The sequence below is a fragment of the Bos taurus genome, chromosome 18 (assembly GCF_002263795.3).
Source record: "Bos taurus isolate L1 Dominette 01449 registration number 42190680 breed Hereford chromosome 18, ARS-UCD2.0, whole genome shotgun sequence".
Lineage (NCBI taxonomy): Eukaryota > Metazoa > Chordata > Mammalia > Artiodactyla > Bovidae > Bos > Bos taurus.
In genome coordinates this window covers 48,716,159-48,740,442 of record NC_037345.1, presented here as the reverse complement: position 1 = coordinate 48,740,442, position 24,284 = coordinate 48,716,159, and the positions used below count along the sequence as shown (strand labels likewise).

General features: G+C 46.3%; 3 protein-coding genes across 3 annotated transcripts; all 3 read left to right on the top strand.

The window, feature by feature from the left end:
• Positions 1–3,463: 3,463 nt before the first annotated feature.
• Positions 3,464–9,156, top strand: LOC112442404 (F-box only protein 27-like). Its single transcript, XM_024979457.1, has 3 exons — positions 3,464–3,469; positions 4,546–4,927; positions 9,044–9,156. The coding sequence occupies exons 1-3, from the start codon at positions 3,464–3,466 to the stop codon at positions 9,154–9,156; spliced, it is 501 nt and encodes a 166-aa protein (XP_024835225.1).
• Positions 9,157–15,696: 6,540 nt separating this feature from the next.
• On the top strand, positions 15,697–16,399 carry LOC132342748 (F-box only protein 27-like). The gene has a single exon (XM_059877320.1). It carries the CDS (start codon positions 15,863–15,865, stop codon positions 16,397–16,399), a length of 537 nt encoding a protein of 178 aa, XP_059733303.1. The 5' UTR covers positions 15,697–15,862.
• A 1,399-nt stretch (positions 16,400–17,798) lies between these two features.
• Positions 17,799–19,549, top strand: LOC789309 (F-box only protein 27). The gene is made up of 3 exons (XM_059877319.1): positions 17,799–17,875; positions 17,940–18,075; positions 18,741–19,549. Exons 1-3 carry the CDS (start codon positions 17,799–17,801, stop codon positions 18,882–18,884), a joined length of 357 nt encoding a protein of 118 aa, XP_059733302.1. The 3' UTR covers positions 18,885–19,549.
• Positions 19,550–24,284: the final 4,735 nt, after the last annotated feature.

Here is a 24,284-nt window from a genome sequence, read left to right as displayed (position 1 = left end):
TAAGTTATATGGATTTTGTGGCCCTTTTCTGCTCTTAACATCCCCCCCGCCCTGCAATTCTGGGTTGGATGGGGAGCTGAGAAGCCTTTGTCAGAAATCCCAGCTCCAAACCCACATCCCCCAGACCACTACTCCAGGAGACATGGGCACGTCAGGGCTGAACCACCTTGGGCAAAGGGCTTGAACCCAACACCCAGGGCTGCCCCACTCAACATCTAGGGAGTGGGGCTCTTTTCTAATCCCTCCCACTCTCCAGAGAGAGGAGATTTTGTTAACTACTTACCCCCTTCCTCCTAGGATCCCTGGGACCCTCCATCCACACAAAGGGCCCATTCCCAGTTCAGTTCCTTCCCTGGAATCAAAATACCTCCTAGCTCACCACTCTATTCCTGTTAACAAGATAGGAGAACCAGGGCCAGGGAAGCCAAGTTGACGGAGGTTTTAATGCCTTCATTATATTCACGTAGCAAGCCTGCTGGTGCTCCAAGGTTCAGGAATTTTCTACTTCTGCAAACCAGACTGGCAGGTCCCTACCTCCCACTTCCCAAGCACACCTCCAGAGATGCACCTCGGTCCCTACTCAACACTTCCCTGCCCATCCTTGTGGCTTCACTGGGTCAGAGCCCACCACAACCTCCCTGCATTTATAGCAAATAGCTTCTCATGCAGCCTTTATCACCTTGAGATGAAATACTTAGGGACTTCCCTGGTGGCACAGTGGATAAGAATCTGCCAGTGCAGGGGTCATGGGTTCGATCCCTGGCCTGAGAAGATTCCACATGCTGCTGAGTAACTAAGCCCATGGACCACGTGCTGCAATTACCGAAGCCTGTGTGCCTGGAGCCCATGCTCCTCAACAAGAGAAGCCACGGCAATGAGAAGCCCAAGCACCGCAGTGAAGAGTAGCCCCAGCTTGCCACAACTGGAGAAAGCCAGAGTACAGCAATGAAGACCCAGAGCAATAAAAATGATTAATTTTTTTTAAAAAAGAAATGAAATACCTAGATAATGAAACCTACCTCCACTGAGAATTCTTTAAATGTTAATAAAATGTCCCAAAGTATTTATGTATAGTGGAAAGCTGAAATAAAAGGAGAGAAATTCATGAGTAAAAGAATACATATTTCAATATGCAAATGATACCTGAACTTGATTCCGGTAAGTTTTAGCTACTCAAAGTGCGGTCCATGGAGGACAGCCATCAGCACCCCTTGGGAATTTGTTACAAGTGCAGACCTCATTCAGAGTCAGATTTTAAAACCTCTGCAGGATATGTGAAAAATCCCCAGGGTATACAGACTTCTTGTGTGGGTGTGCTCAGTCGCTCAGTCGTGTCCAACTCTTTGTGACCCTGTGGACTGTAGCCCACCAGGCTCCTCTGTCCATGGAGATTCTCCAGGCCAAAATACTGGAGTGGGCTCCATAACCTGCACTTGCCAAGTGGCACTAGTGGTAAAGAACCTGCCTGCCAATGCAGGAGATGTAGAAGACATGGGTTCAATCCCTGAGTGAGGAAGATCCCCTGGAGGAAGAAATGGCAACCTACTCCAGTGTTCTTGCCTGGAGAATCTGGTAAGAATCCCATAGACAGAGGAGCCTGGAGAGCTACAGTCCACAGGGTCCCAAAGAGTTGGACATGACTGAAGCAGCTGAGCACGCAGGGCAGGCAAGGTTTCATAACACCCACAGCTGGCACTGCCTAGATGAAGAGATTTTGCCCTTTTCTGAATTGGAGCATAATAACTAGTAAAGTGCCCACAATGCCAAGAATATTCTTCCAATTGACCCAGCAGTTGAACTCCTGGACCCTTCAGGGTCTATTTACACACTCTACATTTACAGACAAACTGGAATTAGGTTCTAGGCTCAGCTTAACAGGCTTTCCTCCTGCAAGAAAACACCCAGAACATTGACGAAAAGGAGGAAGAATCCAGGACAGTTCTCCCTTAAGGGGTGCTGTCCTGTATTGTGACACCAAAATGCACCCATAATTTCCCCAAAGGCCCCTGGGGTGCTTTGTACACCCTCCTCTCCTGGGAGCTATTATGCTCTAATCATTACCTTCCAGGCAGCAGGCTCCTGGAATCCAATGATTTTTTTCTGTTTAACTGGAGTACATCATGGAGAGTAATTCCAGGAATTAACAGAGATGGTGTCTGAGGAAAAACTGATGAATGGAAACAGACTTGTCAGTTTCTGCCCTTTTATGCTACTTGAAACTTTTAGACTGTTTTTTAAACCACTTTTTGAACTCATGTGTGCATGGGTGCTAAGTTGCTTCAGTCGTGTCCAACGCTTTGCGACCCTCTGGACAGTAGCCCAACCAGGCTCCTCTGTCCATGGGATTCTCCAGGCAAGAACACTGGAGTGGGTTGCTGTGCCCTCCTCCAGGGGATCTTCCCGACCCAGGGATCGAACCCACAACTCTTATGTCTCCTCCATTGGTAGGCGGATTCTTTACCACTAGTGCCATCTGGGAAGCCCAAACTCATGTTTGGATTCTAATTGATTTTCATAATCTCATTATTAAAGAGTCCCACAGTTTAAACATTACATCAAAAAATAATGTATTGCTTTGGACAGAAAGGTGTGATTTCTAAGATTTGCTTCAAATTGCCTGAGGGAGCAAGTGTGTGGGAGTAGAGATGAAACCGGATTAGTTAGGAGTTAACTGTTAGAGCTAACTGTTAGTGGTGTTCCTTCCACTCTTGCACTTTGGGAAAAACTGCATTGAAAATATACACATTGAAAAGAAATGTGCTGTGTATTATAGTCAGTCCACCTCTTAAAATTCAAGGTCTCCCTGCACAAACTGCTATGGCTCCCTTTCCCTTTCCCTTCTCTATTTCCCACAGCATGGATCACCTTCCAACACAGATGTCATTCACATGTCACGTCTACTGCTCATCATGGCCCATGTGAATCACAGTCTGATTTAACGATTACTCCATAATCAAACAGTTTTTCTACAATTGTGAAGAAGATGTTGGAGAGCTGACAGGAGATTTCCCTAAAGTATCTAATTTGCTTATTCAGTCTCCTGCTCACCATATCGCTCTCCTAAGTTCCACGTGGGCAAAAATCCATGATGGTTTTACTTGCTGATATTTAAAATTAAATGTGTAGCTTGCATTTCATTTTTCTTGGATAGAGTTGGTACAGAGGTTAAAAGCAAGAATTCTAGAGCCCACCAGGCTAGGTTCAAATCCCATCTCTGTCACCTACTAGCTGTGTGACCTTGGTCAGGTCACTTGGCCTCAGTTTCCAACCTGTGAAGTGGAGACATAGCCCCAATCTTAGTGGGTTGCTCCTGTCGTTGTTCAGTAGCTAAGTCGTGTCCAACTCTGCAACCCCATGAACTGCAGCACGATGGGCTTCCCTGTCCTTCACTGTCTCCTGGAATTTGCTCAAACTCATGTCCACTGAGTCAGTGATGCTCCTCTGACTGGTAGTAAAACGCTCCATGAAGGTTGGCTGGGTTTATTAGAGGTTACAGCACTCTTTTAGGGAGTCAAATAGAAGTGCACTTGGGAGACTTCCCTGGTGGTCCAGTGGCTAAGATTCCACATTCCGGATGCAGGGGGCCCGGGTTTGATCCTTGGTCAGGGAACTAAATCCCACAAGCCACAACTAAAGATTCCCCAGCAAAGACTGAAGACTTGGAGTGCTGCAACTAAGACCCAGCACAACCTAATACATAAATAAATATTAAATATTAAAAATTAAAAAAGAGCATTTGGCTCCTGTTGCAGCCTGATTTCTCCTGTGCAATGATCTCTGGAATAGTGAGGTTGGATCCTCCAAGGTGATGAGAATTGTTACAGGAGCTAAAGGATATGAGGCCTCCCACCCAAATGGCTGACTGAACAACAGCAAGTGTTTAGCACCAACTGAACTCAGAGCCTGGGTAGAGACACTCCCAGAGGTCACTGGTGAGGATGGCAGGTGACAAGACTGAATACTTCCACCAACCTCTCCCTCTTCTGAAGTTTCGGCTCAATTGAGCAGCTACCTCCAAGGTCTCAATACAGCCCCAAATAGAGAGGGTTTCTGGAGATCACTGGAGGTGGAGATGGGAGGGAAGGACTAGTAAGTTGAGGCAGAGGGAGGAGGAGAAGACCAGCGAGAAGGGAAGGGTGGGCAGAGAATGTGACGTAGGGAAGAGAGTGGGGGTGTCGCCGGGTGGTGCTGGGTATTAAGAAGGGAGGGGCCGGGGAATAAAAAGCGGGCGCCTGAAGCTAGCTAGGTGAAAGCTTGCAGAGCAATGCCTGAGACGCAGGGTAGGACTCGGGGGGCTGCAGAGTCCCAAGGGGTTGGCTGCGGGGGCTGTGCTGCACGCGGAGGAGGGACAGCAGGAGTTTGCTGGCGAGGGTGGATGCAGAGTCTGGGGTTTTGAGGACGGGACTGGGGGTGGTGAGGATGGAGAGACAGCTGGCGGGATTTAGGGGCTGAAAGTCTCGGGGTATGGCTGGCAGGGGTGGGGCTGGCGGAGGTTTCAGGCCCCCGAAACCCTGAAGTATGACCCTGGTTTTCTCGCAGTGGTAGCCCAGCCTGGTAAAACGAGAATGGATAGCTCGGCCTCCGGTGGGGCCTGCCCGCCTGGGTCCCGCCTCCAGATCCCAAACCCGGGAGGCAGTGAACGTGGACCAACTGCCAAACGAGCTGCTCCAGGAGGTGCTGAGCTACCTGCCCCCAGGCACGCTGCTCCGGCACTGCCGCCCGGTGTGCCGGCGCTGGCGAGACTTGGTGGACGGCTGGGACCTGTGGCGGAGCATCCTGCCCTGGAAACACCCCGACCTGTGGCCCGTCATCCGCACCTGCCTGCCCCCTGCTGACGACCCCGGGCCCTGCACCCTGGGCCGCTTCTGCGAGCTCAGACCCATAGGACGCAAGCTCCTCCGGAACTCTCAGAACTCTCGTGGCCTAGGTGGGGAGCCCAGGAAAGGGGTACTCAAGGATGCGGATGGGAGGGTCTTGAGAGGTGTAGCCTCATGGGAAACCTATGGAACTTCTCCGTGGGCTGGAGGGCTGGTCGGGAACTTGGTCACAAATCTCTCTTTTTTTTAACTTTTTTATTTTGTAGGTATAGCAGATTAACAATGTTGTGATAGTTTCAGGGGAACAGCGAAGGGACTGTCATACATATCCGTGTATTCATCCCCCACCCCTCCAAACCTCCTCCCATCCAGGCTGCCACCTATTGAGCAGAGTTCCATACAATCAGTCCTTGTTGGTTATCCATTTTAAATATAGCAGTGTATACATGCCTACCCCAAACTCCCTAACTATCCCTTTCCCCGCCCCCATCACACACCTTTTTCATTTTACACAAGACCTCCAGAAATCCATGGTTCAGCAAAGTTGGGACCCCTTGGCAATAGAGGGTCATGCCTAGGGCCCTTCTCAGATGAGCTTCCAGGGTGCCTACCAATGAATATCCCTATTCCCCAAGGGCCAGGACAGTGTTGAGTTCTTGTTATGGGTTCTCATTGATTTATGTTCTGCTTTCTTAGGTGGTGTCATAAAAAGAAACAAGTGTTGGACCTGGAGGAGGGGAGGGTCTGTGGCCAGAACTCCTGGATGGTGGAAAGATTGAGATTTATGTCTCTGACTGGTGAGTGTGACAAAAACAGCTTTAAAAACAAAGTTGACCTTGGCATGGGTGACAAAGCATATAGGCCTCCCAACAACCTCTTAGATTAAGCAGGAAGGGAAATGACTTCACCACCACCAGGGCTTTTAGTACTTAGCGGTGTCCACTCCCTGAACCCTCGCCCAACCCCCAAAACGGACCTGGATGGGAAGATGCCCGATTAGATCCTATACAGAGGACTTGGTTCAGGAGGAGGCAAGATAGAGTTGGCTAAGAGATCAGATTCTGGAGCCAGACCTCCCACGCTCAAACCGTGGCTTCCTGGTTTTGTGGCCTTGGGCAAGTCACAGGTGCAAGACAGGGTTCCACATCAGCCACAGAGCCAGTGCTTTGAAGTGTGACCTGTTTCATCGCCTTTCATGATCCTTGATCCTGTGGGTTAGTGTGTGTTTTGAACTCTCAAACTGAGTAGTTCAGAAAGGGGAGATGACTTCCCCTAGTGGCAAAGGAGAACCTGGCATTAGGCTCATGCTTGCTGACTCCAGAGCTTGTGCTCTGTATGATGGTTTTGAAACCATGATGGTCCGTGAGCACCTTCCATGGGATACCTGCCTCAGACAATTTCAAGGGAGGCAAATTCCAAACCTCCGCGTCTTTGTTCTCTGTTTTAAATAACTCAGCTACAGATCACATCTATGGTGGGAGCATCATATAGTTATTCTTCCCAATTGCTATCTCATAATCCTCCAGTTTTACAGAAAAAGAAAGCCCCTTATTGTGTTATATGGTCCCCAGATGTAAAGACTACTTGAGAGATAAGCAGAGTGATCAGCTGAAATTTTGGCCTTACCAAATTTCCTTTTTTTTTTTTAATGGTCCATTCTGTGCACAGCCTGATGATGAAGGTTGGGGATTTCGGAAACTGAAGGGCTTTTGTTTTTTTGACTGCACTGGGTCTTAGTTTCCAGCATGCGGGATCTTTGACTTTGCAGCATGTGAACCCTCAGGTATGGCACGTGGGATCTAGTGCCCTGATCAGGGATCAAACCCCAGCCCCCTACACTGGGAGTGCAGAGTCTTAGCCACTGGACTACCAGGGAAGTCCTGTGCTTATTTCATTTTTTTCCTTTTTAAATTTTTTGGCTGTGCTGCACCAAAATATAAATATCTTAGTTCCCCCACCAGGGATGGAATCTATGCCCCCTGCAGTGGAATCATGGAGTCTTAACCACAAGACCACCAGGGAAGTCCACCAAACTTACTTTCAATCAAGGCACCATATAAACTGCCCCCTCTGCAAATCCATCTCATTAGAAGATGTATTTACAGTCAACTTCTGTTTTTAATTCTTTATCAAACTATTGTAGCATATTTGTATGGCTTTGAGCAATAGTGTACCAGTTGATTGTAATAATCAGTAACTCCTTCAGAGAAGACAATGGCAACCCATTCCAGTACTCTTGCCTGGAAAATCCCATGGACGGAGCCTGGTAGGCTGCAGTTCATGGGGTCACAAAGAGTTGGACACAACTGAGCGACTTCACTTTGACTTTTCACTTTCATCCATTGGAGAAGGAAATGGTAACCCACTCCAGTGTTCTTGCCTGGAGAATTCCAGGGATGGGGGAGCCTGGTGGGCTGCTGTCTATGGGGTCGCACAGAGTCGGACACGACTGAAGTGACTTAGCAGCAGCAGCCTCAGTTTTGCCATACATCACCCAGAAACCCTGAAAACTCCCAATGCCTGGGTCACACTCCATACCAAGTAAACAGGAGTGTCTAGGATGAGAGAGCCAGGTGTCAAGATCTTTGAAGTTTAGAGCCTACTGCAAGGTTAGAGGTCACAATGTCAAGAGCACCTTTCAACTGCCAGGTAGGGGGATTCTCAAAGCCACCCTCAGCCTCAGTAATTGACTAGAAAGACATAGACTTGAATGAAAACTCTATACCATTAGTTTATTAAAGAGAAAAAAGTACAGATAAAATTAGCCAAGGGGATGATCACAGGGAAGCATCCAGGAGAAGTATCCAACACCAGACTTCCATTGCCCTCTCCTCCCCGTGGAGTCAGGATGTACAATTGCCCTGGCCTTCATGGGTGACAGTATACAGGGAGTAATGCCAACCAGGAAGCTCACCTGAGTTTATAGGGGCTTTATCATGTGTTTAATCTCAGCCTCCAGGTCAGCTAATATTGCCTGAAGCATCTAAGTCACATTGCTGGTCTTCCTGGAGTGACCAGCCCCCATTATAGACTATCCATGTGGACATGGCCAGCACTCGACAATCACAGTGGCAGGCTGTCCCCAGGCAAACAAGGTTACTCCTGTCAGACATAAAATCCTAAGGGTCCAGAGATTACATCCCAGAAGCAGAGAGCAAAGACCATACGTTGGGACCTGCCTATGGGAGGAGGTGCTTCCCAAGTGGCTCAGTGGTAGAGAATTCGCCTGCCAATGCCAGAGACTCAGGTTTGATCCCTGGGTCAGGAAGATCCCCTGGAAAGGGGAATGGCAACCCACACCAGTATTCTTGCCTGAGAAATCCCATGGATAGAGGAGCCTGGCAGGCTACAGTCCATGGGGTCACAAAAAAAGAGTCAAGACATGACTTAGCAACTAAACAACAACAGTGGGTGGAGGTACCTTGAAGCCCGTGACTCCAATTCATTACCTGAAATGAATGCGCGTGAAGACCAGCTGGCTGCTTTTTTTTTTAATGGGCTCATTGTGGGATCTTAGTTCCCTCTTCAGGGATCAAACCCATTCCTGTTGAATTGGGAGCATGGGGTCTGGACTGCCAGGAAAGTCCCTGGGGAGCTTATTTAATGCAATTCATTGGGATTTGTTGGGTATAGGCAAGATCCAAGCTGCCAAGGAACCCTGATGGTGCTTGGCCTGGGGACCACATTTTGGATTTGCGTACATGCAGAGGCGATACACGTGAAGCGGGCAGACATCCAAAAAGATGAAGCAGCAAGTCCAGCCTTCAAGGTCTCCCTTATCGCATAGGTGGACCAGCCGACGTGGCTCTGACAATTTGTATCATCTCATTGTCCAACTTCTAAGTGCCAACCAGTCCATCCTGGGTGATTTCTATGTTATGCCTGTTCCCATCGGCAGTGGACAGTGTCTCCTAGGTGGTGAGTCTCTGACAGGGGTGAAGGGAAAGGATGGTGGAGTTTCTGATGAACTAATGTTACATAACAAATTGCCCCCAAATTTAGTGGCTCAGTATCAACAGCTCTCATTTTATCTCCTCTCATGGTTTCTATGAGGAGGGCTCTGCTGGGAGTTTCTGGCTCTGGTCTCTCAGGTAGTTCCCTTCAGACACTGGCTGGAGCTAAAGGGCAGGGTGGGCTGTGAGTGTGTACACAGCAGCTGGTGGCTGGCCAGGCAGCTCTTGGTTTAGTCTCAGAGCTTGGCCTTGGGATCTCCCTGTTTGCTCTAGCTGGGGCTTCCTCACACTATGGCGGCTTTGGGGCAGGCAGCTGCTTCCTGGTGGCTCAGGGCTCCACCATGAGGCTGCTGGAGAAACCAGCAGAAGGTGCATTGCCTCTGTGACCCCACCATGGAAGTCACTCGGTGAAAGTCACTCAGCATCACTCCCACCACACTCTTGGTTGCAATGAATCAACCCGCCCAGATTCAAGGGGGTGGGAATTAGACCCCACCCCTGGGTAAGGAGTGGCACGATTCTAGAAGGATGTAGAACTGGAGACATTATGGCAGCCATCTGTGGAAAATATCACCTGCCCGAAGGCCCTCAACTCAGCTTCTGAAGGCTCAAGGAGAATTACTTCTTCCTTTCTGTAGGTCAGCCATGTGCTCTCCAACTTCAGTGTGTGCCTTGATTGAAAGGGGACTTCCCTGGTGGTCCAGTGGTTAGGACTCCATGATTTCACTCCAGTGTCACTAGGCAGGTTCATCTGCCCCAGTCCAGGGCTGACCTTGAAGACTACCCTACCTGACCGTACCTTCCAGGAGCTGGGACCACTGGCCGGGTCATCTCAGTAATCAGTGACTTGTAGCTCCCTGGCCTCCTGGGATCTCCTGGGTCCATTCGAGGGTCTGGATTCTTCTGCATGTGCTGAATGGTGACAGTTATGAGCGGAATGTCTGATCCAGCAGTGATTAGGGTGGGAGTGGAGGCAGGTGTCTAAGTCCATGACCCTTCTGCACCAGCCATCCATGAACTTGGCATAGAGCCTAGAGGAATAGTTAGCATCACTTCTGAAACCAAGACTGTGCTTAGCCACTCAGTCATGTCCAACTCTTTGCGAGCCCATGGACTGTAGCCCACCAGGCTCCTCTGTCCATGGGGATTCTCCAGGCAAGAATACTGGAGTGGGTTGCCGTGCCCTCCTCCAGGGGATCTTCCCAACCTGGGGATCAAACCCAGGTCTCCTGCATTGCAAGTAGATTCTTTACCATCTGAGCCGCCAGGGAAGCCAAGACTGCCAGGTTTCAAATTCCAGCTGTGACAAACTAGATACTCCGTATCTGTCCCATCCCTCCAGTCCCACTTCCCATTTCCAACTACTATCCTGGGAAGGTACACACTTTGGGTTACTTTCTCCTTTTTCTACCTATGTTTGTCCCACAATTATCATACAGCATTGTTCTGTTTTTAAGTTACGTGGAAATATTGTACTCACCAACCCACAACTTCATGTTTACTCTGAGGACCTGCTTTTGAATTAGTCCATATTATTACCTAGAGATCTTGTCCTTTTGTGTGTCAGTATTTAACTCTTTTTTAAGTGCCCTTCAATAACGTTTCATAAATTTTTTATAGAATACTGCATTTTTTTGTTACATTTGTTCTGAGCTACCTTAGGCTTTTGTAAACGGACTTTAAAATCTTTAATTTTCTATATTTATTCTTGGTTGTGCTGGACTTCATTGCCGCGCACAGGTTTTCTCTACTTGTGGCGAGCAGAGACTGCTCAGCGCTCGGTCTTCTCGATGTGGCGGCTTCTCTTGTCGCAGATCAGGAGCTCTGCAGTGCTCGGGCTTCGGTAGTTGTGGAACATGGGCTTTGTTGCGCCGAGGCATGTGGGATCTTCCCAGACAAGGGATAGAACCCATGTCCCCTGCGTTGGCAGGTGGATTCTTAACCATTGGAGCACCAGGGACGTCCCTAAAATTTGTTTAACAAAATAATTCTTAATTATCGAAACTACCATCTTTACCTTCTCTACATTCAGTAATATTAAGTATGGGCTTCCCACAGGGTCGCACAGAGTCGGACACGACTGAAGCAACTTAGTGTGCATGAAATGTTAGGCGTATTCACGCTGTGGTGGGGCCAATTTCCAGAACACTTTTCATCTTGTAAAACTGAAACTTTTTACCCATTAATCAACAATCCTCCATTCTCTCCACCTCACCCCCAGCAACCACCATTCCACTTGGTCTCTATGAATTTCCCTACTCTAGGGACCTTGTCTAAGTGGCTTCATACAGTTTTTGTCTTTTTGTGTCTGGCTTATTTCCCTAGAGTAATGTCCTCAAAGGTCATGTTGTAGCATGTATCAGAATTTCTTTTTTAAGGCTGAATAACATTCCCAGCCTTAAAAACACCACATTCTGCTTATCCAGTCATCTGTCAAGGGACACGTGGGTTACTTCCACCTATGGCTGTTGTGAATATTTCTATAAACAGGGGTGTAAAAATATCTCCTCAAGACTCTGCTTTCAGTTCTTTTGGGTATTTATCCAGAAGTGGAATTGCTGGATCATTTATGGAATTAATTTTTTTTTAACTTTGAGCTTTCACACGTACACACAAAAGGAAGAGAACATAGCATAATAAAACCTCATATCCCATCACCCAGATTCAACTGTTATCAAGCTCACTTCTTGTGTTATGTTTTAAGTTTGTACTGAAATTATAAGATATGCACAGAGAAGTGCAATCTAAGCCCATCTGTAACCAGCTAATGGCTAAGAAATCAGACCCGGCCTCTTGTGCCTCCAGGGTGGTGTCACATCTTGGTTGCAGCTTGTGGGATCCTTGCTGGGTCACACAGAATCTTTCTTTGCAGCTCTCAAGCTGTGGTGTGCAGGCTCCAGAGCTCCTGGGCTCTGGAGTTGTGATGCAGGCTTAGTCGCGCCACAGCATGTGGGATCTTAGTTCCCTAACCAGGGATCAAATCCAGGTCCCCTGGATTGCAAGGCAGATTCTTACCCAGCAGACCACCAAGGAAGTCCCTTATGCTCAATTTTTTTTCTCTTCCTGTTTCAAATATAAATTTTATTTCATCATTTCCCTCTTTCGAGTATTATTATTTCAATAGAAAACATTAGGTGATCTGGCCCCCAATGCCAGGGTGCTTGCTCACCTGCCCTGAAGTCATCATGTTCTTTGATGCCAGTCTTAAGAGCCCAGTTTTTCCTTTCCTTTTAGGGGGTTATGCTAGAGAATATTTCACAAGGACTGATAATTGATTCTAGGTTCTCCAATAGGACTTATGCCAACTTCATCCTGTATGTGCCTTATGCATGGCCTTTATAGAGAACAATAGATAAAATCGATAGTTTCAGGTCGTTTAGACATCCTTATTTAATTGGAGTTTTGAATATACACTGCAATGTGCAAGACTTTATTACTCTACAAATGATATAGAATAAAATCAACAGAGCCAACAACAATAACAAAATCAGAAGCAGATATTTAAGCCAACCAGAACTGAACCATTTACCAAAGATTTCATTTAGACTAAAAAGTGTGTCCTTTGAAGGACTTTTTACTTTGTATGTGAGTCATTAGATGTTTATGTTAGAGGACTCATCTGATGTGAAAATACAACATTGTCTGAATTACCACACAAGTTTGTCCCTGCAAAGTAGTTTTAAAAATCAAGAGCCGTTTGTCTTTGCAGCATCAGCTTTTCATCATAGAAACTTCAGAATCGTATAAATTAATTGACTGTAATAAACAAACACGGGCTATATGCCAATGGGAATACTTTAATAGCGCGTAGGAACATCTCAAAAGTCAGTGATGAGAATTACAAGGGGCTCCTATGAGTCTTATTGACCGATGAATTTGATGACGAAATCCAGTGATTGGTTAAATTGCCCTCAGTAGTCATTGCCCGCAAGTAGTGATAGTCACTAAAGTGTTCTTGCCTGGAGAATCCCAGGGACGGGGGAGCCTGGTGGGCTGCCGTCTCGGGGGTCGCACAGAGTCGGACACGACGGAAGCGACTTAGCAGCAGCAGCAGCAGTCACTGCCCTCAGTAGTGATGGTGTCACTGAAGAGTTTAATAAATTTTAATTTTGACTGCAAGACAGACATTTGGTAACAGCACATTTGAACTGGTGCAACGTGTCTTTCAGGTGTGGCCCAGACTCTTCAGTCAACTGCCTGCTACTCTTGTCATTTTCTTCTCTTCTGAGCTTGGTGATGCTTGTCTTAGTTTAAATTAAATGCTAGAAATAGCCATCAGAGTCCCTTCAGGTGGAGAATGAGAGATGTGAATCCATGAATTAATGTCTCTCAGTTTGTCAGTGCATAGGTTGGTAATAATATCTTATAAGTTTCTTTCTATAATGGCTGCAAAGAATCATTTTTTAATGTCCTTTCCAATAAACGAAATCTCCGGATTGTAATCCATGATCGTCCCCATCTCCTGGGAGCTCTTTGTAAAAGTAGTTCCCAATTTTTTAAAAGTATCTCAATAATGTAATGTGTTTCCTTTGAGCCATCTTGGGTGAAAATTTTCAAAACACTGTTTTCCCCATAAAACTACTTTCTCAGATGTCCAATATACATGATGAAGTATCAACAATTGGGTTTCAACAGACACTAATGTTTGGTTTGGTTTTATTAGAGCTAAACCATATTTGTGTGCTGGGGTCGAAATTCCTCCTTTTTGTTGCTGTATCTGTTTCTCTTCATTAGTAGCAATTTCTTGAACCCATAGGAAAAAACCTTTTATTGGGTTAGCAGGGTTAATGGAGAAAAGTGGACATTTTCACAGCTGGACAGAATAAATATTTAAAGCTGCCTGTTGGCCTGCAGCATCAGCAAGTGATTCCTTTCAGCTTCCATAGTGTCAGATTTGGAATGCCTGGTGTTTTAATAATTGATAGCTGCTTTGGCAGTTGTATAGCAATTAATAACTTGTCAATCGGTTTTCTATTTTTTTTTTTTTTTGGTAGGTTGCCCTGAAGATGTTAAAAACTTTATTGTTGGGATATCCCTGGTGATCCAGTGGCTAAGACTCCACATGCTGGGTTCGATCCCTGGTCAGGGAACTAGATCCCACATACAGCAATGAAGATCGAAAATCCCAATTGCCAAAACCTAGATTGGGCACAATCAAATAAATAATTTCTTAAAAGTACTCATTGTTTTCATGGCATTCCAAAGTTGTGTACCACTCCAAAAACATAATGACTGTCAGTATAAATATTTGTTACCTGGTCTTTAATTGACAAGCTAAAAAATTAAGGCAATTAATTTAGCATGTTGTGCTACCTTTGTTTCGGGTAAATAAGAGCTTTCAAATTATGTCCACTGTGGGTGTCATTGCATATCCAGCTCAATAATGTCCCTGCTCATCCTTTACATAGGACACATCCATAAACTAATTATATCAGTATTATCAATAGGGGTTTCTTGTGTTAACAGGTCATTCCTGGGAGCAAGAAGTTAATCCAATCTGTTAACAAAATGCAATCATTTTTTTTTTCTGTTGTGATGCTGGAAGTTGCAAGACTAGAGTAGATCAAGCCAGAGTAGTACTGGGAATTCCCTGGCCACCCAGTGGTCAGGACTTGGTGCTTTCACTGTGGGGCATCCAGGTCTGATCCCTGGTCAGAGAACTAAGATCCTGTAAGCTATACCACATGGCCAAAAAAACAAAACAAAACAAACCCACAAAAACCAGAGTATTAAAGCAACAATACTTCATAAGAAGTCTGTTGGCTTACAGAATTGTGTGCCGTGTTTTGAAAGTATAGAAGAGACTGTAAGACATAGTTAAAGGAGACCCCATTACTACTTCTTCAGTAGCCTTCCATAAGAGAGTCGTTTCTGAAATAACCATCACACAAAGTGAAAGTCCCTTTGCTACCAAGTCTAATTTAGTTTTGTAGCATAAAAGCAAGTCATCGACAAGCATTTTTGTAAAAGCATTGGAGTAAGACAATAACCGTCTACAAGGGCAAAAGCCTTACGCGTGGTTAAAGACCTGATAACAATGCAGTCGTCAAAGAAATTTGGCTATTTCTGTGACATACAAATTTTAAGATATTAATAATAGCTAGAAGGGAGAAGGCAATGGCAACCCACTCCAGTACTCTTGCCTGGAAACTCCCATGGACGGAGGAGCCTGGTAGGCTGCAGTCCATGGGGTCGCTAAGGGTCGGACACGACTGAGCAACTTCACTTTCACTTTTCACTTTCATGCATTGGAGAAGGAAATGGCAACCTACTCCAGTGTTCCTGCCTGGAGAATCCCAGGGACGGCGGAGCCTGGTGGGCTGCCGTGTATGGGATCACACAGAGTCGGACACGACTGGAGCGACTTAGCAGCAGCAGCAGCAGCAGCAATAGCTATAAACATGACTGTATCTTGGAATACTTAAAATTTGGGGAACTTCTAGAACATGTGTATTAATAAACGTCCGACAACATTGTCCATGTCACATTTGGCTCCATATTAATTCCCCTAGTCTGAGTACAAGCTGATGAAGGGGTTCTGGAGAATATGAGGGGCGGGGCCAGAGGGGCTGGCTAGTAAATTGGTTCAAGGCCGAGGGAGGAGTGGGCCTGACAGTGAGAAGGGAGCGGAGGGGTAGATTGGATTGTCAGTGGGAAGGTGGGGCAAGGGGCGGGGCGTGGTGGGCGGTGCTCGTATTAGGGATGGGGTGGCCTATAAAAAGGGCAGACTTGGCGCTGGAGGCGCAGAAGACAAGGTGACCGGTTAGTCCACCAGGAGCACTGGCTGCGATGCAGGGTATGACTCTGAGGTCTGCGAGGCCACGGGGGTGTGCTGGGTGGGGGTCGGCTGTGCTGTGCTGTGCTTCCTGTGGAGGAGAGGGTTTGCAGTAGTCGGCTGGCAAAGCATGGGTTGAGAGTTTGGGGACTTGAGGATGGGCCTGGTGGGGGTGGTGAGGATGGACAGGCAGCTGGCAGGGTTTGGGAATGGCACTCTTGGAGGGCAGCTGGCGGGGTCTGGCCGTCGGAGCTGCAGGTCCCTAACATTTGGACACTGACTCTCCCGCAGCGGCAACCAAGCCTGGAGAGGAGACCATGTGTACCTCAGCTTCCAGAAACTGGCCAGTCGGTGTTTGCTCTCTGAAGCCTGAACCCAAAGAGACGCCAGGCCCGAACCAACTGCCCATCGAGATGCTCCGGGAGGTGCTGAGCTACCTGCCTCCACGCATGCTGATCCGGCACTGCCGCCTGGTGTGCCGGCGCTGGCGAGACGTGGTGGATGACTGGGACCTGTGGCGGAGCATCCTGCCCTGGAAACACCCCAACCTGTGGCCTGTCATCCGCACCTGCTTGCCCCCTGCTGACAACCCAGGGCCCTGCATCCTGGGCCGCTTCTGTGAGCGCAGACCCATAGGACGCAACCTCCTCCGGAGCCCTCGTGGCCTAGGTGGTGAGCCCAGGAAAGAGGTCTTACTCCAGGGAGAACGTGGGAGGCACCAGACACATGGGGCGCTTGGACTCCGTGAACCGGGTGGAACTGGATCCCAAGAGAAGAGTGGGAGTTTCCCCAAGGGAAACCCCCGGGGAGACTTATCCCTGGGCGGGTGGGTTGGCAAGGAACTTGGGCACTAACTGTTTTCATTTAACAGGAGGCTCCCAGAAATGGACCGTGCTGAGCCGTGAAGATGACTGGACGGAGGAGAAGGAAAACTTGGAGGTCATGCCAAGGGCCTATATGCAAACCAGCTTCCTGTCTTCCTACAGGTGAACGTCCCTCTTCCGCAAGGGCCAGGGCGGTTGTTGAGTACTTGCCCGGTTCTCATTGACCTTTCCCCATCTTTCCTAGGAGGTATCACAAGAAGCAGGTGTTGGACCTGGAGAAGGAGGGTCTGTGGCGCGAACTCCTGGATAGTGGAAACATTGAGATCTGTGTCTCTGACTGGTGAGTGTCATGACAAAAACGGCCCTTTGGCTGATCGCTGATCTTGGCTTGAAATTTTTTAAATTTCTAATTATATTCCTTGTATGTACCTGTGTGGGGTTGGCACAGAACAGTATGAATGGCAAATCAGAAGAATATAAAAATGCATGAATACATTAGGACAAAATTCTCTGGGAGAAGTAGAATGGACTTCTATGTCTAAAGAAGTGGGGCTATGGGAAGTCTCTGTAAAACGAGATAACTGTGTATTTACACCAGTTATTACTCTTATTTTTACATTTTTAATTTCAATCACCAAAAAAGCACGTATCTTGGTTGTGCAATGCAGTGAATTATCACAAAGTGAACACATTCATTTCAATCAAGAACAGGACATTGCTAGCAAACCCCACCCCCATATGCCTCATGCTCTGTTCCCCATCACTTTCAACCCAAGGGTAGTACCATCCTGAATTCTGTTGCCATAGATCAGTTTTGTTCATTTGGACATTTAATATATATGGAGTTGTACAGTATATAGTATATGGTCTTCTTTTAACCAATAACATGTTTGTAAATTCATCCATAATTGTATGGAGCTGCTGTTACTTTACTTTCACTGGTTTATAATATCCATTACGGGAATATAGCATAATTTATCCATTTACCACTGAAGGACATGGGATGTTCTGTCTTTGAATCTTGTTGGATATCCCATCACTAATTTATGTAGATTTCTCTATGCTGTGCTGTGCTCAGTCACTTCAGTTGTGACCCCATGGACTGTAGCCCACCAGGCTCCTCTGTCCACGGAATTCTCCAGGCAAGAATACTAGAGTGGATTGCCATGCTCTTCTCCAGTAGATTTCCCTGGATCTGTTTAAATGATGGGAAAGAAAATTGTATCTTAAAAACACCACCATTGTTCACATTGGAAGTCACATCTTTTACCGCCAGTGGAACACAGGATAAGAAATAATATGGGAGGAAGTACCTTGAAGAGCATGGCTCTAGTTCATTACTTCGGAAATGAATGTGCATGCAGAGTGGCTGGGGAGCTTCTTTAGTGTAGACTGATTTATTGGGGATGCAGAGGGGCTGAGCTCCAACATGACACTGATGGTAGAAGTCCTGGGGACCACAGAACTATTTTGCACTTGCATGCATGAGAAGGCCATTCAGATGAAGCAGGTAGACCCCCAGCGAGATGGGAAGGCAAGTTTAACCTTCAGGTTTTCCCTTCTCCCACAGGCGGAACGACCGACAAGGAATTGACTGCATATATCAGCTAACTGTCCATCTTCTAGATGCCAACCAGGCCATCCTGGACCATTTCTCTCCACTGCCTTTTCCCATCCGGCGTGGTAGAAACAGTGTCTCTTCTCGGGTAAGTCTCTGCAGGGGTGTGGGAAAGCACAGTGGGGCTTATGATGATCTACGGCTGTATAACAAATTGCTCTCAAATTAGTGACTTAATAACAACAGCACTCATTTCATCACGTTTCATGGTTTCTATGAGGAGGGCTCTTCTGGGAGTTTCTGGCTCTGGTGTCTCGTGTAGTTCCCTTCAGACACTGGCTGGAGCCAAAGGGCAAGGTGGGCTGTGAGTGTGTACACAGCAGCTGGTGGCTGGCCAGGCAGCTCTGGGTTTAGTCTCAGAGCTTGGCCTTGGGATCTCCCTGTTTGCTCTAGCTGGGGCTTCCTCCCAGCATGGCGGCTTCAGGGCAGGCAGCTGCTTCCTGGTGGCTCTGGGCTCCATGAGGCTGCTGGAGAAACTAGCAGAAGCTGCATTGCCTCTGACCCTGCAATGGAAGTCACTTGGTGAAAATCACTCAGCATCACTCCCACCACACTCTTGGTTACAGTGAAACCCTCCCAGATTCAAGGGGGTGGGAATTAGACTCCACCCCTGGGTGAGCAGAGGCATGATTCTAGAAGGACATGGGGAAGTGGAGACATTGTTGCAGCCATCAAGGGAAAACACCACCTGCCAGAAGCTCTAACTCAGCTTTTGAAAACACACTGAGAATTAACCTCTTTTTCTGTCTACAGGCCAGCCACGTGTTCTCCAACATCAAGAAGGGCGTTCGCTTTGTGTCTTTTGAACGCCACATCTGGGACTTGGAGTTCAGAAATGAGCAGTATGGAGTGTGTCTGATGAACTCCACTGTCTTCGTGCGGGTCTGTCTACCCTAATCAAGGGCTGTCCTTGAAGACCGCCTGACCTTCCTTCCAGGAGCTGGGACCAGTGGCTGAGCCATCTCAGTACTCGGGGACTTGTAGCTGCCTGGCCTCTGGGAACCTCATGAATCCAGTCAAAGCTTCTACTGGGCCCTGTCTTTAAATTCCGGAAGCTACAAGAAGAAAGCTCTTCCATCAGACTTATTGGCTGCTGCTACTCTAAGACAACTCCTGTTCTACCACAGGAGAACAGTGAACCCGTGAAATGCTGTAGCGGGACAAGGCTCCTCACCCTCCCCCGACGCCAGGCACCTCTGGTTCAACCCACATGCCCTCTGCCCTTGTCTCCTCCTGGTTCTGCATCAGAAGTTTTATTGGTCCCATGTAGGAAGCCCTCTCCTCATAGCTAGAAGCTCATCCCCATGGCTGAGAAAATTCCAGCCACCACTGGTGGTGAGCTTAACCTCGTGGGGTTTCAAGACTGGGAACAGGACTCAGAGCAGAAAGTCAAACTACCTCAAAAACTGTTTGGAGACAGACAGAGGGTTCTGCCCACCCTGTGAACAATGAAGTCGTCCCCTGAGCCCAGCTCTACCCTGGATTGTATTGTATGTAAAATTACTTTGTAATTTTGAAATTATTTTCAAATATGGAGAGGATAATTAAGGAACATCTTTTAAATCATAGGTAATACATATAATTTTGCCAAAACTGTCTCAGCTCTTTTTTAATAGAAATACATTGTTACTGCCTTGGTGACTACTTGGTTCAGAGTAAGGAATTGTTTCAGTTGAGGAAAAACTGCAGAAGAAAGCATCAGGAGAAGGTGTTCTCCAGTGGACAGAATAGAAGAGTCAGAACCCTATTTCCCAAGCCTTAAGGAAATCATGGGGTCAAAGGTTATCAAGCAGCATTAAAAGACTTAGGCCTGTGGTAGACCTGGGCACCGTGTCACAGGGACACCACATTTGTGACATTCTGGCCACAAGGGTGAGAGAGCCATGCAACGGCAGGATCCGGCTGTCCCCACCCCAGTCCAGGGGTCATGGCTGCCCCCTCCCTGCTGCAGGATCCCTAAGGAGCTCCAGGTCTCCGGATGGAAAGCAGATGAAGCCGCTGCTGCCTTTGATGTGTCCACCCTGAACTATCCCCCCACCTGCAGTAGAAGATGGGACACACCCTGAGGGGAGGGTATTTTGTCAGTTTCATTCTAAGGGGAGTTGACAGTTGAAACAGACCTAAGAGTTGTGACCACATGTAATGTGGGTCCTGAAGAATCCTGTGTGGTCCTTCCTCTTGCTCTAATGAGCTCTATTGCTCTGGCCTGGGTCATAGTTAGGACAATTTAGCTCTGGAGAATATTTTGGGGCCAACTGGAAAAATGTGGATATGAGGAATATGAATCAGGCGTTTACAGAAAATTAAAGGTGGAGACAATTGCCCTAAAGAAAAAGCAATCACTGGTCCAGTGTTAAGAGTCTGCCTACCAATGCAGGGGACGTGGGTTCGATCCCTGCTCCAGGAAGATTCCTCATGCAGAGGAGCAACTAAGTCCGTGGCCACAACTGCTGAGCACATGCTCTAGAACCTGTGCTCCACAAGAGAAGCCACCATAGTGAGAAGCCCACGTACCACAGCTAGAGAAAACCCGCACAGAGCAGCAAAGACCCAGTACAGACAAAACCGACGAACAAGAGAAAGCAAAGGCAACCATAGAATTTAATCTGGACATATAAATACACTTCTATTTTTATTGTCCATATATGCATATGTGTAAGTATGCACGGGCTTCCCAGGTGGCACTAGTGGGAAAGAACCCACCTGCCAATGCAAATAAGACTCAGGTTCAATCCCTGGGTCTGGAAGATCACCTGCAGGATGGCACGGCAACTTACTCCAGTATTCTTGCCTGAAGAATCCCATGGACAGAGGAGCCATTTGGGCTACAGTCCATTGGCTACTCACAGAGTCAAACACAACTGAAATGACTTAGCACACACCCATATATGTAGGTATGTGTGTGTGTATATATATACATATACTATATACATATATATATGCATGTGTGTAGGTGTATGTATATATATGTGTGTGTGTGTATATATATACACACACACACATATACCTTTTTAGGCCACAACAGCATGAAACCTAGAAAACTACAGGAAAAATAATTGTTCCATGGAAGCTAAACAACATGCTAGTTAAAAAAAACGATGGGTCAATGATGAAATCAAAGAGGAAATTTAAAACTATCTTGAGACAAATCACATTGAAAACATAACCATGCAAAATCTATGGGATGCAGCAAAAGCAGTTCTAAGAGGAGCATTCATAGTGACACAGGCTTTCCCAAAAAACAAACAACCAACAAGCCCTGACATAAACAACCTAACCTAGCACCTAAAGAACTAAGAAAAAGGAAGACTAAAGAAAGCCTAAAGTCAGCAGAAGGAAAAAAATAACATACACTTTTTCAAAGAATAAAAATAATAAAATCAAGAGCCAGTTTTTTGAAAGAGTAAACAAAATAGACAAAGCTCTGGCCTGCTCTCCAAGGAGAAAAGCGAGAGGACCCAAATAAATAATATAAGAATTCAACAAGAAGAAATGGGGAAAAAATGGGAATTCCCTCATGGTCCAGCGGTTAGAACTCTGCTTCCATTTCAGGGGCACCAGTTCAATTCCTGGTCCAGGTACTAAGATCCCACGTGCTGGACTTCCCTGGTGACCCAGTGGTTAAGAATCCATCTGCTAATGCAGAGAACATAGATTCAACCCCTAGTCCAGGAAGATCCCACATGCCACGGAGCATCCAAGCCCATGAACCTCAACTACTAAGTCCATGTGCTGCAACTTCTAAAGCCTCCTGCCTGGTGCCCACGCTCCGCATCAAGAGAAGCCACCGCTGTGAGAAGCCCACACACTGCACACAAGAGTAGCTCCTGCTCTCCAAAACTAGACAAAGCCTGGACATAGCAGCTAGGACCCGGCACAGCAGCTAGGACCCAGCTCAGCCAAAAAATAAAGTGAACAAACTTCCAAAGAAAGAGGAGAAATAGCAACGGATATTACAGGCATTTTTAAAAAATTAAGAGAATACTATGAACAATTATATGCCAACATTTTAGACAACCTAGAAGAAATAGACAAGTTTCTAGAAATATACAACGCATACAACAAAACTGAATCAGGAAGAAATAGATAATTTGAATAAACCTATCACTAGAAGTGAAATCGATTTTGCAATTTTAAAACTCCCTGCAAACAAAAGTCCAGGACTGATGGCTTCACTGGGGAATTCTACCAAACGTAAGGAGAACCTTTACTGATTGCTCTCACACTCTTCCAAATAACTGAAGGAGAGAACACTCGCAAAGTCATTCTATGAGCCACCATCACCCTGATACCAAAACCAGATAAAACCACTCCAAAAAGGAAAACTACGGACCAATATCTTTGATGAATATGATGCAAAAATTCTCAACAAAACACTAGTAAACCAAATCCAACAAAGAGCACACACCTTTATCAAGCTGGATTCATCCCAGCATCACAAGGATGATTCAACATATGCAAGTCAATCGACATGATACGTCACATCAACAAAGGACGGAAACCACGTGATCGTCTCAATAGATGCAGAAAAAGCATTTGATAAAATCCAACATCCACCCACAATAAAAACTCATGTCAAAGTGAGTGTAGAGGGATCACATCTCAACATAATTATAGCTACTTATGACAAATCTACAGTCAACATAATGCACAACAGTGAAAAACTGAAAGCCTTCCCACTAATCTGAAACAAGACGTAGAGGCCCACTCCCACCACTTCTATACTATATTATATTGGGAGTCCTAGCAACCAGGATGAGACAAGAAAGGAAATAAAAGACATCCAAATTGGAAGAGAAGAGGTGAAGCTGCCTTAAATGCAGATGGCATGCTAATATATAGAAAAAGCATTAAAGACTTTACACAAAAATACTGGAACTGACAAACAAATTCAGTGAGGTAGCAGAATACAAGATTAACACACAGAAATCTGTTGCATTTCTTTACCCTGACAATGAAATATCAAAAAGTGAAAAAAAAAAAAAAAGCCCTTTTAAAATTTCAACACAGACATCCCTTGCAATCCAGTGGTTAAGAATTCACCTTGCAATGCAGGGGACGAGGGTCCGATCCCTGGTCAGGGAACTAAGATCCCACATACCTCAGAGTAACTAAGCCCACACACAAGTACTGAGCCCTCACACTCCGGAGCCTGTGAGCCACAATTAGAAAGCCACAGCAGAGATTCTGCATGCCACAGCTAAGACCCAACACAGCCAAATACATAAATATTTAAACAAACAAAAAATTCCATCAAAAAATAAATACCTTAGAAATAAATTTGACAAAGGAGGTGAAAATCTTATATGCTGAGAACTATAAAATATTGATAAAGGAAATTGAAGGTGATTCAAAGAAATGGAAAGATATCCCATACTTTTAGATGGGAAAAAATGAATATTGTTAACAGTATTAATGTTGTAATATTTTGATAGCACCATCCAGAGATAAGGACATATATTTTTAATGTACACATAGACATTGGGCTTCCCTGGTGGCTCAGACGGTAAAAAATCTGCCTGACAATGCAGGAGACCTGGGTTCAATACCTGGGTTAGGAAGATCCCCTGGAGAAAGGCATGGCAACCCTCTCCAGTATTCTTGCCTGGAGAATCCCATGCACAGAGGAGCCTGGTGGGCTAAATCCAGGAGGTCGCAAAGAGACAGATACGACTGAGTGACTAATACATACATACATACATCTAGATAGGCACAGACAGAGATCTCATACCTTCACTGCTTAAGTTTCGGAAAGCCTCTGTCCCTCTCCCACTTTTTTCTCTCCCTTTCTGTTTTAAACTCCACTAATTGAGCTGAGGCTGTAGTCTCAAATGAGGTGGGCTGTTTTACCTTTCAAGGACATACCAAGAGTTATAACTTTAAGATTTCTCCTAGGAGATCGTTTACTCTCTCAGGGTCAGAATTTTGAAAAGGTGTTTTATCAAGCTGATTTTCTCTAAATGTCAAAAAACTCCCTCCTGGCCATTTAAGAGTTAAGATAAGTGTTCACGAGCACTGGCTCTGTTCCAAATGTACATGAAGCCAGATGGAGTTGGAGTGAGCGCCCATCTGGGAGCTTTCCTCCTATCGGAAAGCACGCACAACATTGACCAGAAGGAGGAATCCAGGACGGCTCTCCCCTAGGGGGCGCTGTCCCGTGCACGGCTTCCGAAAAGCACTCCCATTACTGTGACATCAAAAATGGAGCCCTAACTTTTTCAAAAGGCCCCTGGGGTGCCTTATACACCTTCCCCTCCTGGAAGCCATTACTCTAAAATCATTATCTTCTAGGTGGAA